Genomic DNA, 12,137 nt, shown 5'->3' with positions numbered 1-12,137 from the left:
CACCTGGCCAGCACCACTTGCCCACAGCAGGGATGGCACGGGCAGCACGGGCACGCTGGGGAGGGCGAGCAGAGTGACGGTCCCCAAGCCCCTCACCTGTTTGCTCCGGGAGGGCACAGCGCCGGCTCTCGGTGGCCACCTCGCCATCCCCCAGGGAGCCCAGGCAGAGGGGCTGGGGCTCCGCCGACGGGGCTGTGCCCCCCACCTCCACTTCGGCCGCCGGCTCTTCGGCAGAGAAGCCCTCCAGCACCGGGCACGGCGCGGCCTCCCTGCAGCCCAGGGGCACGGAGGGCTCGGCGTGGGGCTCCTCAAGGAAGGAGAGCCAGTGCCCGAGCTCGGGGTTGAGTCTCTTGGAGCGGCGCACGGCGTGAACAGCGCTGTCCTGCTTGCGGGCCGCCTTCCCCGCGCCCGCGGCGCCCTCCTGCCTCCCAGCATCGTCCTCAAGGCCGCCCAGCTCCCGCGGCGCCTCCGCCTCGGGGCTCTGCCGGGGCTCGCCCCTCTCCGCTGCCGCTGCTCTCACTCTGGATGTGCAAGTCCCGCTGGCATCCTCCCCATCGGGCGGCACGGGGGAGCAGGAGCCGGGCGGCCGCGCCAGGGCGGCGTACACGGGCTTGCCCAGGCGGTATGGCTTGCTCACATCGCACAGCAGGTCCCGCGCCAGCAGCTCCTTCAGGATGGAGAAGGACGCTCCGGGCTTCTTGCAGCTGCTGCCAGCTGCCTGCCAGGCGCAGCCCGGCCGGCTCTGGGCGCTGCCCGGCGCGGGGGCACAGTCCGGTTTGGCTCTCTTGAAGGGGCTGCTGCAGGGCTGGGGCCTGCTGTCGGCGGGGTCGCGGGCGGGCAGCTTGCGAGGGGGCAGGCAGTAGGTGTGCATGTAGCGGATCAGCTCCACCACCGAGTGCAGCTCCCCCTCGCAGGAGAACTGGCTGCCCGTGCCATCCTCCGCCGAGGACAGGGCGGCCACCGAGTCGCCGGAGCTCAGCGAGTCCTCGCTGGAGTCGCTGTCGTCCTCGTGGTGGGCGCAGCCGCCCGGGGACGGGTGGTGGCCGCTGCCGGGGCACTCCTCGGGTGCCTGGGGGGATTTGGTCTGGGAGCAGGAGGTGCTGGAGGTGAGGTGCCGGTGCAGCTCCGTGCAGCTGCGGCTCTGTGCCTGCGGGACGCTCGCCCTCCTGTCCCGGGGACCCTCCACCTTCCGAGAGGAGAGAGGAGAAAGTCAGCCCTGAGCCCCACAGCCACGACCCTGGGGGGAGGCTGACAGAGCCACCCCACACCCTGGGGTTCTGGCTCACCAGCACCCCGAAATCTCTGGGGTCAGCCCCGTGCCCCGAGTGCTGCCCCTCCTGCAGGCAGTGATGCTCCTTCTCCTCCCCAGGAGGGATCTGCTGCTCTTCCCACAGAATCTAATTGGCCAGGCCTAATGCCCCGCACAATTACCACCAGCAAAGCAGGAAATTCTCTGGTGGCACCTTCTGCCGGGTTTCAGATCAGCTCAAGCGGTGGGGTGGGCTCTGCAGTACGACGGGCAGCGACTCCTGGCCAAAGGCCTTGGCTTGGGCTGAGAGGCAGCAGGGAGGGGGGCAAGGGGGTGACCAGGGATGGAGCACATGGGACTTTCACAAATGGGTGCTCGGGGAAGCTCAGAGAGGCCAAACCCCCCTGGGTTCAAGTGAGATCAGGGTGCTTCTTAGCACAGCACGGAGTCTAAAGTTTTGCAGAGCCCAGACTGCGTCAGACAGGGATGGGAGCACTGCGGGTGACAGTCCCTGCCTGTTCCCAACGCCTTGCCCAGCCCAGAGGCTGCTCACACTCCCCAACACCAGCTTTGGGCCAGCTCCCAGGAGGTGGGTGCTGCAGGGGCTCCAGGAAATACCTTTGTGCAGGGCCGTGGGGGACGGGATTTTGGGGTCCCCGGGCGCCGGGCGCTCCCGTCCCGCTGGGCCTCGCAGCTCGGAGGCGACGGAGAGAGGAGCAGCTTCTTCAGCTGCAAAGAGAAGGGGCAAGAAAAGGAGTCGGCATCGCAGCGAGGGCGGGAGAAAACGCCCCTCGGCTCACGTGTGAGCACATCCATCCCCGAGCATCCGACCCAAAAATGGGGCAAAAAAAAAAATATCAGGCGGGGGAAGGTTAGGGTTAGTAGTTCCCATCTCCTCGGGGCTGTGGGGCTGTGTGCAGCCCTGTGGGGGTCGGGGCTGTCCCCACAGCATTCAGCCCACGGACCCCCAGGCAGGTTGGGGCAGTGAGGACAGGAGGGAATTTACTTCCCAGGGACAACCCCACTCGGGTCAGACACACAGGAGCTGCCGTGGCATCCCAACTTCTCACTCCATCGCTTCTGCCCTGAGGTGACAGAGGCTTTACACTGGTGTGAGTGATGGGTTTGGACAGCTCGCTGAGTCCCTGTGTGAGGCTCATTTAGCCAAAACATCCAGAGAGGGCCTTGACTCATTAACGAGCTTTCAAGGCGTTTTGCAGATGCAAATCCCTGTGGGGTCCGTCAGGATCTCCCCCAGCGCCGTGTCAAGCCCACGGTCGCTGGGAGCGGGGTTTTCCCCAGCTCACCCGCAGTGCCACCACTTCTGATGGCAGGGTCAGCACATTGTCCTTCTACTCAACCCCAATTTTGGTCAGGGGGAGGGAAAAACACCCCAGACCCCACACCCAGCAACAACATTTCAGATTGTGCCCACGTGGCGCTAACGACCCGAGGCAACAACAGCTCAACAGCAAGACGACTGCGTAGGCACCGGGGACTGCAGCAGAGACAGATCTGGGGGGTTAGGGACTGATAGGAAAGGGGTGCCCGGGTCAGGATCTGCCAGGAAATGCCAGCCGGGGCACCCGCAGCTTTAGGAGAGAGGCTCCTGTGGGTGGAAGCGCCCAGCTCCCGTTCCCCCCCGCCCCTGCAACGTATACATCCTATATATACACATACAGGTCATGTGTGATATATACCCCTGCGCGGGGCGCGGGCGGTGGAAATGCACGCTGTCACCACTGGATGTCACTCCTCCCCTTTGCTGGGATTTTGGGGACACCCCGGGACCGGGCTGGGGGCTCTGGGGGGGATTGTGAGCCGCAGGAGGGAGCAGGCTGGGTGTCCTGTCCCAGGGAACCTCCCAGGCAGGGCAGGAAACGCTCCCAGTTAATCCTGGCCAGGAAGGGGAGCGGGGCTGGAGCCCCAGTATTGCAGGGAACCAAGTGGGATGCTCCAGCCACCAAATCTGGAGGGACTGGAGGCCACACAGCCCCTGAGGGGCTTTGGTGGAAGGAAGGCACAGGGAGGGTCAAACCCTCCCATGAAAGCCGAGGGCAGGGGCTGACACTCGGGCAAGCCCCTCTCGTGACAGCAGGGAGCTCAGCCCGGGGCAGAGCCAGGAGGAAAAGCCACCACTGCCCATGGGCACGGGGCTGGAATGAGCCGGGGAGAGCCCCGGGCAGCCCCACACCCGCACGTGGGATTAAAAGCAGGTGTGGGTGTGCCAAAGCAGCCCCCAGCCCTCTGCCACCCGCCCCCACCCCGTCCAGAGATAGATTTGTGTACACACAGCTCGTTCCCGTGAGGATGGCGATGGAGGTGACAGCAATGATGCAGAACATGTATACGTATACAATACAAGTATATGCTTTGGTATTGACGGTTAAAGAGAGTTTTAAGCCTAGAATGAAAAAATTCAGACCTTGGCTTCCTATCATACCCATGCAGCCGGCTTATCTGGGGCTCATCCAAATCCACCTTAAACAGTAGGAAGTGGGTTCTTACTAGAGACAGCTCATCACACTCGGGGGCCGGGGGCGGCCCCCCCGTGACCGGGGCGGTGGGTTTGGGGGAGGGGGCAGGTGAGGTGGTGGCAGGGTTGAGCGTGTCCCCCTCTTCCATAGTTCGGAAGGCAGCCAGGCCCATGTCATCTCCCTGTATATCATCCAAAGTCTCGGTGAGGGCTGCCAGCAGCGCTTCGTTCTCGCTGTCTATTATCTGAAAGGAGCAGGCAGAGAAGAAAGGGGGGGGTTAGGCTGGGCTGAGGGTCCCCAGGATGCTGGAGAGGGGACAGGGACCAGCAGAGCCACACCAGCTCTCACACTTCTCAGTGACCCCACTGTGAGACCTGGAAGAGGAGCGTCAGTCTGTCCACCTGCACCCCAGCAGGAGAAGAATGAATCAGAGCATCTTCTCTCCCCACAGTCCCTCCATGGAGGCAAACAGCAGCAGATAAAGGATCTGTCAGGAAAAAGCTCCTGGCCCAAATCCTCCTGACTCTGCAAGTGCAAGAGCTGTGAGCTCAGCCAGGGCTGCCCAGTGGACAAGAGGGCACAGGGGAAGCTCTGCCCAGGCTGCACCACAGGCCTGATGCCACGGCTTGTGACAACCACTCTGAGTTTTGTGTTCACTGAAAGCCCCCAAAGACAGGCACCTGCAGCCCCTCAGGGGCTCTCAGCCCTCACATTCACTCTCTCACAGTGCTCTGTGAGAGATCCTGCCCAGAGCACAGCCCCAGTCACTCCCAAATCTCCCATCAGCATCCCCAGATCATGCTGCTCACCCAAAAACGAGGTCAGGGGAGCTGTAGTGCGAGGCCCATCTCACCCTGGGCCAGGGGCTGCTCCTGCCTCCTCCCTGCCCACTGCTCCAGCTCGGCTTGGGTCCCTCCTTTCATCTGGGCTTTGGCTTTGCTGCTGCACCTCCAGCCTTCCCAGTGCCCTCCCAGTCCCACCCAGCCCCACGAGTTCCCTTCCAGTCTGGCAATACAATGCTGAAGGCCCAGAAGAGAATGCAGATGCTGAGGAATGGCTGGAGCGAGCCAGGAGCTCCTTCTTTTTGGTCCTCCTCCATCACACTCTGAATGTAAACCATGTCCAAGGAGAAGCAGGCTACCATCAGCGATAAAATTAGCACGGGGGTGAAGTCAGGCTCACAGGCAGGACTGCTGCCTGCACACAGCCTCCTGTGTTTCTCTCCTCTTGTTTGAAAATTAAACATCTTTTGTTCCATGCCCTAACCTTGCTCGCAGTTACTAGAGCAGGCTCCAGGGAGAGGCAGCAGGATGCTCCATTTTTGGCTCCGTTTCTTTTCCTCCTGTTATTGGCACGAGATTGCTGTGCATACAAGTTCAGTGGGATACATTTCATCATACTCCACTGCTTCTCATCGGCCTGGCTTTTTGCATTTCTTTTCTGTTTATCTTTTCCCCAGGAAGTTCACGGAAAATATGCATCTCGTGATGAAGGTCCCTCAGCTGGACTGGACCATTTTCAAGCACAGCATCAGCCCAGCATAAAAGCCAGAGGGTTGTTATTATGGGCAGGTTAGAAAATATTGAGGCTTTTTTTTTTTTTTTTTAATCTCCTTGTTTAAATAGAAATCCTCCTCCTCCCAGAGTGTAACCCAGGGCTGGTGATTAGCTGGTACCAGTGGGTCACAACCTCCCTGTGCAAGGGGGTGAAGGCCTGGGTGCTGCTCAGGAGGGCACAGAGACCCCAAGGACAGGCCACATCCAAGGCATGGCATGAGCTTTGGGCAGGGCAAGGGGGCTGCCCAGCCTGCTCTGTGCCCGGTCCCCTCTGCATCTCCCTGCTTCCAGCCTGTCTGTGCTGTGCCCACAGCCCTGCCCTGTCCTCGCAGCTCCAGGAGATGAGAGGCAGCAGCAGAGGGACACGGAGAGGTGCTGCCTGTGCCCAGGAGCATCCCCTGCCCCAGCTTTGCACCGTGCTGGCACAGCCACGGATCCACCCCAGCCCAGAGCCGAGCAGAGGAACACAGGGACCCCAGGGACAGAGCTGGGGAAACAGAGGAAGGGGCTGCTTCCTGTGAAGGAGCAGAGGAAGGGGCTGCTTCCTGCTCCTGGAAAGGGAATTTTTCCAGTGCTGAGACCCCCGCACTGCTGCCCTGGCATCCCGGGAATGGAACAGGACACGCTGCACCCCGGCTGCAATTCCAGTGAATAATCCAGCACAGGAGGGCTGGCTCAGCAGCCTCCTCTTCCTCCTCCTCATTAGCCCTACTCGGCTTGCCCCATTTAGAGCCGGTGCACAAATTAATGGAGCACTAATCAGCTGGGGAGGAGGTATTAATAGTCGTGTGTGTTCCCTCCTCCCACCCTCCCTCTCCCCCTGCCTCCATCCTCGGGGGGATGGGGGTACCTGGAAGAGCTCGGAGTCGTCGGTGCTGTACTGGCTGGAGTCGGTCTCCGAGTGCTCCCCGCCCCACTGCAGCTCGCTGAAGCAGCCGGCAGAGTCCAGGTCGCCGGCGTCCAGCTGGGACAGATCGATCTCGGGGAAGTCGGAGTAGAGGTGCTCCTCGCCAGACACCTCATACTGAGCACAGGAGAGGAGAGAAACGGCTGAGCCCCGAGGAGCAGGCAGGGAGGGCAGCAGCATCCCCCCCATGTCAGCCGGTGACCCAGCCCTGGTGCTCCCAGCCCCGCTCCAGCCCCTCTTCCCACGCGGCTCCAGGCACTGGCAGGGTGTGGTGGGCACCTTTTCACCCCCTCGGCCTGCACAGCCTGGCACCGGTCACTGGAGCAGCCCCACAGCTGCCACCAAACCCCAGCTGTGTGCCAGGCTGGAACAGCAGGACCTGCCTGGGGAAAACCTCGTCCCTCCCAGTGAGCAGATGGTCAGGGCACAGCACAGCCACAGCACTGTCATCTGAGGGGCAATTCCTGCCCCTGGTGCCCTAAAAGTGACATCCAGGGGCAATTCCTGCCCTTGGTGCCCTAAAAGTGACATCCAGGGGCAATTCCTGCCCCTGGTGCCCTAAAAGTGACATCCAGGGGCAATTCCTGCCCCTGGTGCCCTAAAAGTGACATCCAGGGGCAATTCCTGCCCCTGGTGCCCTAAAAGTGACATCCAGGGGCAATTCCTGCCCCTGGTGCCCTAAAAGTGACATCCAGGGGCAATTCCTGCCCCTGGTGCCCTAAAAGTGACATCCAGGGGCAATTCCTGCCCCTGGTGCCCTAAAAGTGACATCCAGGGGCAATTCCTGCCCTCGGTGCCCTAAAAGTGACATCCAGGGGCGGCCTGGGGATCAGCACAGGAGACCTGGGACAGCAGCACACGGGGCCAGCCTCACACCTGGTGCTCACCCTGTCCCCACCACACGGCCCTGAAGCACTCAGGACACCCCTCTGGGGAAGCTGCACATCCCAAAGGTCACCAAGAGCACCCAGAGCCTGCTCCCTGCACCGTGCAGGGTGAGGAGGACAGCGTGGAAGTGAATGCATGTCTGAGAGCACCCGGGGAGATGTGAGCTGCAGGAACTGAGCTGAAAATCTCCATTTAACCACAGAAAGGAGCTGGCACCTGCCCCACTTGGGCCTGGCTTCCAGCCACGAAACCCCACAGCTGCACCCAGCACCCGAGGGAGCCGGGGCTGGCACCAGCACCCGCTGCCTGCCCTGGCATTTGGACCCTGCCTGGTTCTGCCTCAGTGTCCAGGGTAGAACACAGGGGAAAGGTCTGGTGAGACTCCTCCCAGTACTGGCTGCCCAAGGGGAGTCTTCTGGCAGTGAGGGAAGCAAGTTTATTTACAGAGCAAGTGGATTTTGGAGCAGGCAAACATCTGAGCATGTGAGAGAGGCTGCAGGGGAGCTGTGGGGGCCCCTCCTCCTGAAGCACCCTGGAAGGGTCTCCTCCATCACTCAGTGGGAAGGAAAAGGGATTTCAAACCCAGCTGCAGGAATGGAAAAGACAGCTTTTCTCTCTTTCTCTTCTTTCATTTTTATTTTGTTTTTCAAATTGGGATAATCTGGGATTACTGACTGTGTTCCCCCAGGCTGAGGAGCCTGTCTGCCACGCTCCCCACCGCACTGAGGACACTCCAAAGGACACTCCCGTGCACACACTCACTCCCTTTTTGCATTTCTCACCTCCTTCCCACCCTGCCCAATCCCAGGGGAGGTGGAAAACAGGGAGAGCACCTTGGAGGGCACAGCCAGGACAGGGAGAGGGTTTTATGGCCTGATGGTGAGCTGGTGCCATGGCCCAGGGGCTGCAGTGGGGCTGGGGATGCAGGGAGCTGCTGGTGCTGCTCTGGGAGCTGCCACCACTCTGGGGGATGCTCTCCCACACCCTCCCTTCACCTTTTTGCTGGAGGGATGTGTCTCAGGTAGATACCACAAGTGTGGTGCCACAAAGAGTATCGGGCACCCCTGAGGGCTCTGGGAGCTGCGACTCCTCACTGGGCCCCCAGGGATGGGGATTTTCCAACCTGCCCTGCAAAAACCTCTGTTCCCAGGTGCCAGAGCACGTGCAGCAGGTCAGGAGTCCCCACTGCCGGCTCTGGGGGACACAAATGTTGCCTTTCCCCTTGTTCTGTCCCTCTGCTCTGGGATCAGACGTCCTTTGGCCTTTCAGATGTGTCCCTTACCTGCTGTGGCTTGTCCCTGCCTTCCTGTCCCTGCTCAAGTGCCTGCTCCAGAAAAAGTCTTGTGACAACTTTGTCTCCCCCTTCTCCCCAGATCTTCCCATGGGAACACAGGCAAAGGCTTTTATTTTTAGCCAAGCCATACATACATAGATATACGTGTGTCTGTGTGTGCGTGTGTGCGTGCAATTAAAAATAGCAGAGCAGCCAAATTCTCCTGCTCCTTTTGATATGCCACAAGGGAAAAGATCCTGGTGCTGAGATCACAAGGAGCAGCTGACACCAGTGCTCGGGATGTCTTTTGATCAACTCCACAGATGTGACATGTCCCCATTGGCAGCAGGGCTGGGTAAAAATAAACCCCTGCAATCTAACGCTGCTGAGCTGCCCTCTCCGGGCACTCTGGGCAGGACTGCCCTGCCACTGCCATGCTGGGGATGTTCCCAGCTTCCTGCCTCCCACAGGTCAGGAATGCCCAAAACTCAGCTCTGTCTGTGTGGAGCCTCCTCCTCTCCTCCTTGAAAAACAAGGGGACAGCCTTTTCTTGGTGGGGTCACCCACGCTGCCACCGGGATGGGCACCCCAGCCCCCCAGCCAGTCCCCTCTGCTTGGCAGTGCCACTCACCCAGCCCAGCCACCAAGGGCCTGGGGCTCCAGAGGGAACCCACCACTCCCAGCTCAGAACCCATGGCCCTGAGCCCCTCTGGGCTGGCTACAGGGCTGGGGAAGGAAGGGGCCAGCCCCCTGCCCGGCTCGGGGGTGGCAGCAGCGATGGGGACACTGCCTGTGGGGCACGGGACCTCATCTGCTCTGACTCTCCCTTTTCCCACCCTCTGCACTTCCTGCTGCCTTGGGAGAGGAGTGAACTTTTGTTCTAATTTTACTCGGGACTTTGTAGGAAGATCAGCCATGGGTTCTTGGTGTGCAGCCAGCAAACACCCATGGAGACATGCTCAGAGATTGGGAGGCATCCTCCAGCCCAGACACCTGGCCCGGGTGTGCTGCAGCAAGGCTGCCACCAGAGAGCTGCTGCCAGGGTCTGATGAATCCCTGCTCCAGGGACAGCTCCTGGTGTCTCCTTGGTCAGCATCCCTCTGTCTCCTGGCAGTGAAGAGCTCCTGGGTGCTCTGGGGCTGTAACTGCTGCTCCCACTCCCCGTCCCTTTGTGATGTCCCCAGTCTGTCCTTGCCAGGGCAGTGGCAGCACGAGGAGCTGGCACAGGGTTAGATCCATCTCCCTGCCCAGTTGTGAGCGTGTTCAATGCAGGCCACTGTCTCTGGTGGCCCCAGAAGCTCTGGGGACATGTCCTGGGTTGGAGCCACATCCAAGATGTCCCAGCTCAGTGCTGGCTCTGACGCCCTGGGGACAGCAGGTGGGACATGTCCCTTTCAGTCCTGGTCTGGAGCAGTGTGAACTCTGGCACGTGAGGTCTTATCTCTGAAGAGACACGAGTCTCCTCCCCAAGCCCAACTCTAATTCAAACACTGGATTAACGAGACAGGAAGTGTTTTCCTCATTTTCAGTGTCAACTTGGGCTCCCCAAACGAAAGCCCTGCAGTCAGCAGGACTGGAGAGGCTGGCTGGGGTCAGCTGCATCCACGAGCCCAGGGAGAGCAGGAGCAGCCCTGCTGCCAGGGAATAGCAACCTGAGCCAGGGCAAGCAAGGGCTCAGCTCATTGTCTGCTCTGCTCAAGTGGCTCAAGGAGCTGGGGACAGCGCAGTGACCGTGACACAGAGACCTGCAGGTGCTCTCCTCTCCAACACTGCTAGAAATTACCCTTATCTGCAGAACCCCTGGGTCCAACCCCTTGAAGTCGGGGCCAAGAATTGTGGCGTGGGCTGCGGGCACAGGGGGTGATGGCACACGCGGGGCTGGTGCTCAGTCAGCCTTGCACAGGGGCAGCCTCTGAAGTGCCGCTGGCCACGGGCAGCACCTTCCAGGAGCCTCATCCTGCCCTGCAGTGGCCCTGTCACTCACGTGCCACCGAAAGAAGGAAGGAAAAGAGGCAGCACCTCGGAGGGACCAAGGGGAGCAGCCAGGCGCAGCAGCCCACTCCTCGCCGGGGAGCAAATGGTGACTCAGCTGCTCCCTGCACAGGCAAGAGCCTGCCCAAGGCGTTAGGGGATAAATATACATCCACACGTGCTGCAGGCACTGCCCCAGATCAGCCAGGGCGTTCAGGCCGGCACCCAAAGCAGCAGCAGGTGAGAAGTGCTGAGAACACCAAGTGCTGCTCCCACCAGCCCTGCCTCGGCCCCACGGGGGGCTTCTCCCTCCTCATCCTCACTGGGCCTGCCTCGAAAAAGGAAAGAAAATCCTTGGGCAGGGGTTTTGCAGAGAGTTGTCTGGGCTTATCAGGGAAATCCGTAATCACGGACTGCTTCAAACGGGGATTACAGCCCTGCAGGGAGACGGGCACCGCGGGGCACTGCGGGGTGTTCCACGGGACGATTGATGGGCTCCCACCGGGCTGGTGCCACTGGGCTGGCTCCTGTCCAACTGGCTCCTGTGCCACTGGCTGCTGTGCCACTGGCTGCTGTGCCACTGGCTCCTGTGCCACTGGCTCCTGTGCCACTGGCTGCTGTGCCACTGGCTGCTGTGCCACTGGCTCCTGTGCCACTGGCTGGTGCCACTGGGCTGGCTCCTGTGCCACTGGCTGGTGTGACACTGGCTCCTGTGCCACTGGCTCCTGTGCCACTGGCTCCTGTGCCACTGGCTGGTGTGCTACTGTGCTGGTGTGGCACTGGGCTGGTTCATGTGGCACTGGGCTGGCTCCTGTGCCGCTGGCTGGTGTGCCACTGTGCTGGTGTGACACTGGGCTGGCTGGTGTGGCACTGGGCTGGCTGGTGTGGCACTGGCTGCTGTGGCACTGTGCTGGCTGCTGTGGCACTGGGCTGGTGTGGCACTGGCTGGAGTGGCACTGGGCTGGTGTGGCACTGGCTGGTGTGGCACTGGGCTGGCTGGTGTGGCACTGGCTGGTGTGGCACTGGGCTGGCTGGAGTGGCACTGGGCTGGTGTGGCACTGGGCTGGTGTGGCACTGTGCTGGCTGGTGTGGCACTGGGCTGGTGTGGCACTGGCTGCTGTGGCACTGAGCTGGTGTGGCACTGGCTGGAGTGGCACTGTGCTGGTGTGGCACTGTGCTGGTTCATGTGGCACTGGGCTGGCTGCTGTGGCATTGACTGGTGTGGCACTAGCTGCTGTGGCACTGGCTGGAGTGGCACTGTGCTGGTTCATGTGGCACTGTGCTGGCTGCTGTGGCACTGGGCTGGTGTGGCACTGGGCTGGTGTGGCACTGGCTGGAGTGGCACTGGGCTGGCTGCTGTGGCACTGGGCTGGTGTGGCACTGGCTGCTGTGGCACTGGGCTGGTGTGGCACTGGCTGCTGTGGCACTGTGCTGGCTGCTGTGGCACTGGGCTGTCTGGTGCTGCACTGGGCACAGCCACTCCTCCCTTTCAGGCAGGGCTGGGTGCCTGCAGCCCCCCAGCACCCTCCTGAGCTGCCCCAGAAGCGGAGTGAGGAGGCTTTGGGGGCACGACCCACACTGGGACCAAACCCAGGGGTGCACCCTGCTGTCCCCACAGCTCCCAGCCAGGGGACTCAGTCCCCATGGGGTCACCCATCAGCACCTGGGCCAGGTGCTGCCAGCCCCTCACCATCCCCAAGGGTGTGCCAGCTCCGTGCCAGCCCAGAGGGATGCAGGGTGTGTGGGGTGGGCAGCCTGGCTCCAGCACCAGGGAGGAGGGCAGAGGTGGGAACGGAGGAGACAGCTATAAATAAGT

At 61.4% G+C, this 12,137-nt stretch overlaps 1 protein-coding gene across 1 annotated transcript in view; it reads right to left on the bottom strand.

Moving 5' to 3' along the window:
- The window catches only part of PPARGC1B (PPARG coactivator 1 beta), a 43,704-nt gene that overhangs the window by 6,672 nt on the left and 24,895 nt on the right, over window positions 1–12,137 (bottom strand). Inside the window, exons 2-5 of the mRNA XM_053956748.1 lie at window positions 6,133–6,306; window positions 3,758–3,970; window positions 1,868–1,978; window positions 97–1,186 (exon numbers count right to left, since the gene is read on the bottom strand). Of these exons, the coding sequence (XP_053812723.1) occupies window positions 97–1,186; window positions 1,868–1,978; window positions 3,758–3,970; window positions 6,133–6,306 (1,588 nt within the window). The remainder of the gene's footprint in view (window positions 1–96; window positions 1,187–1,867; window positions 1,979–3,757; window positions 3,971–6,132; window positions 6,307–12,137) is intronic.

The sequence above is a fragment of the Vidua chalybeata genome, chromosome 15 (genome assembly GCF_026979565.1).
Source record: "Vidua chalybeata isolate OUT-0048 chromosome 15, bVidCha1 merged haplotype, whole genome shotgun sequence".
NCBI lineage: Eukaryota > Metazoa > Chordata > Aves > Passeriformes > Viduidae > Vidua > Vidua chalybeata.
The sequence above is the reverse complement of the archived record's forward strand: the minus strand, read 5'-3'. Positions and strand labels throughout refer to the sequence as shown.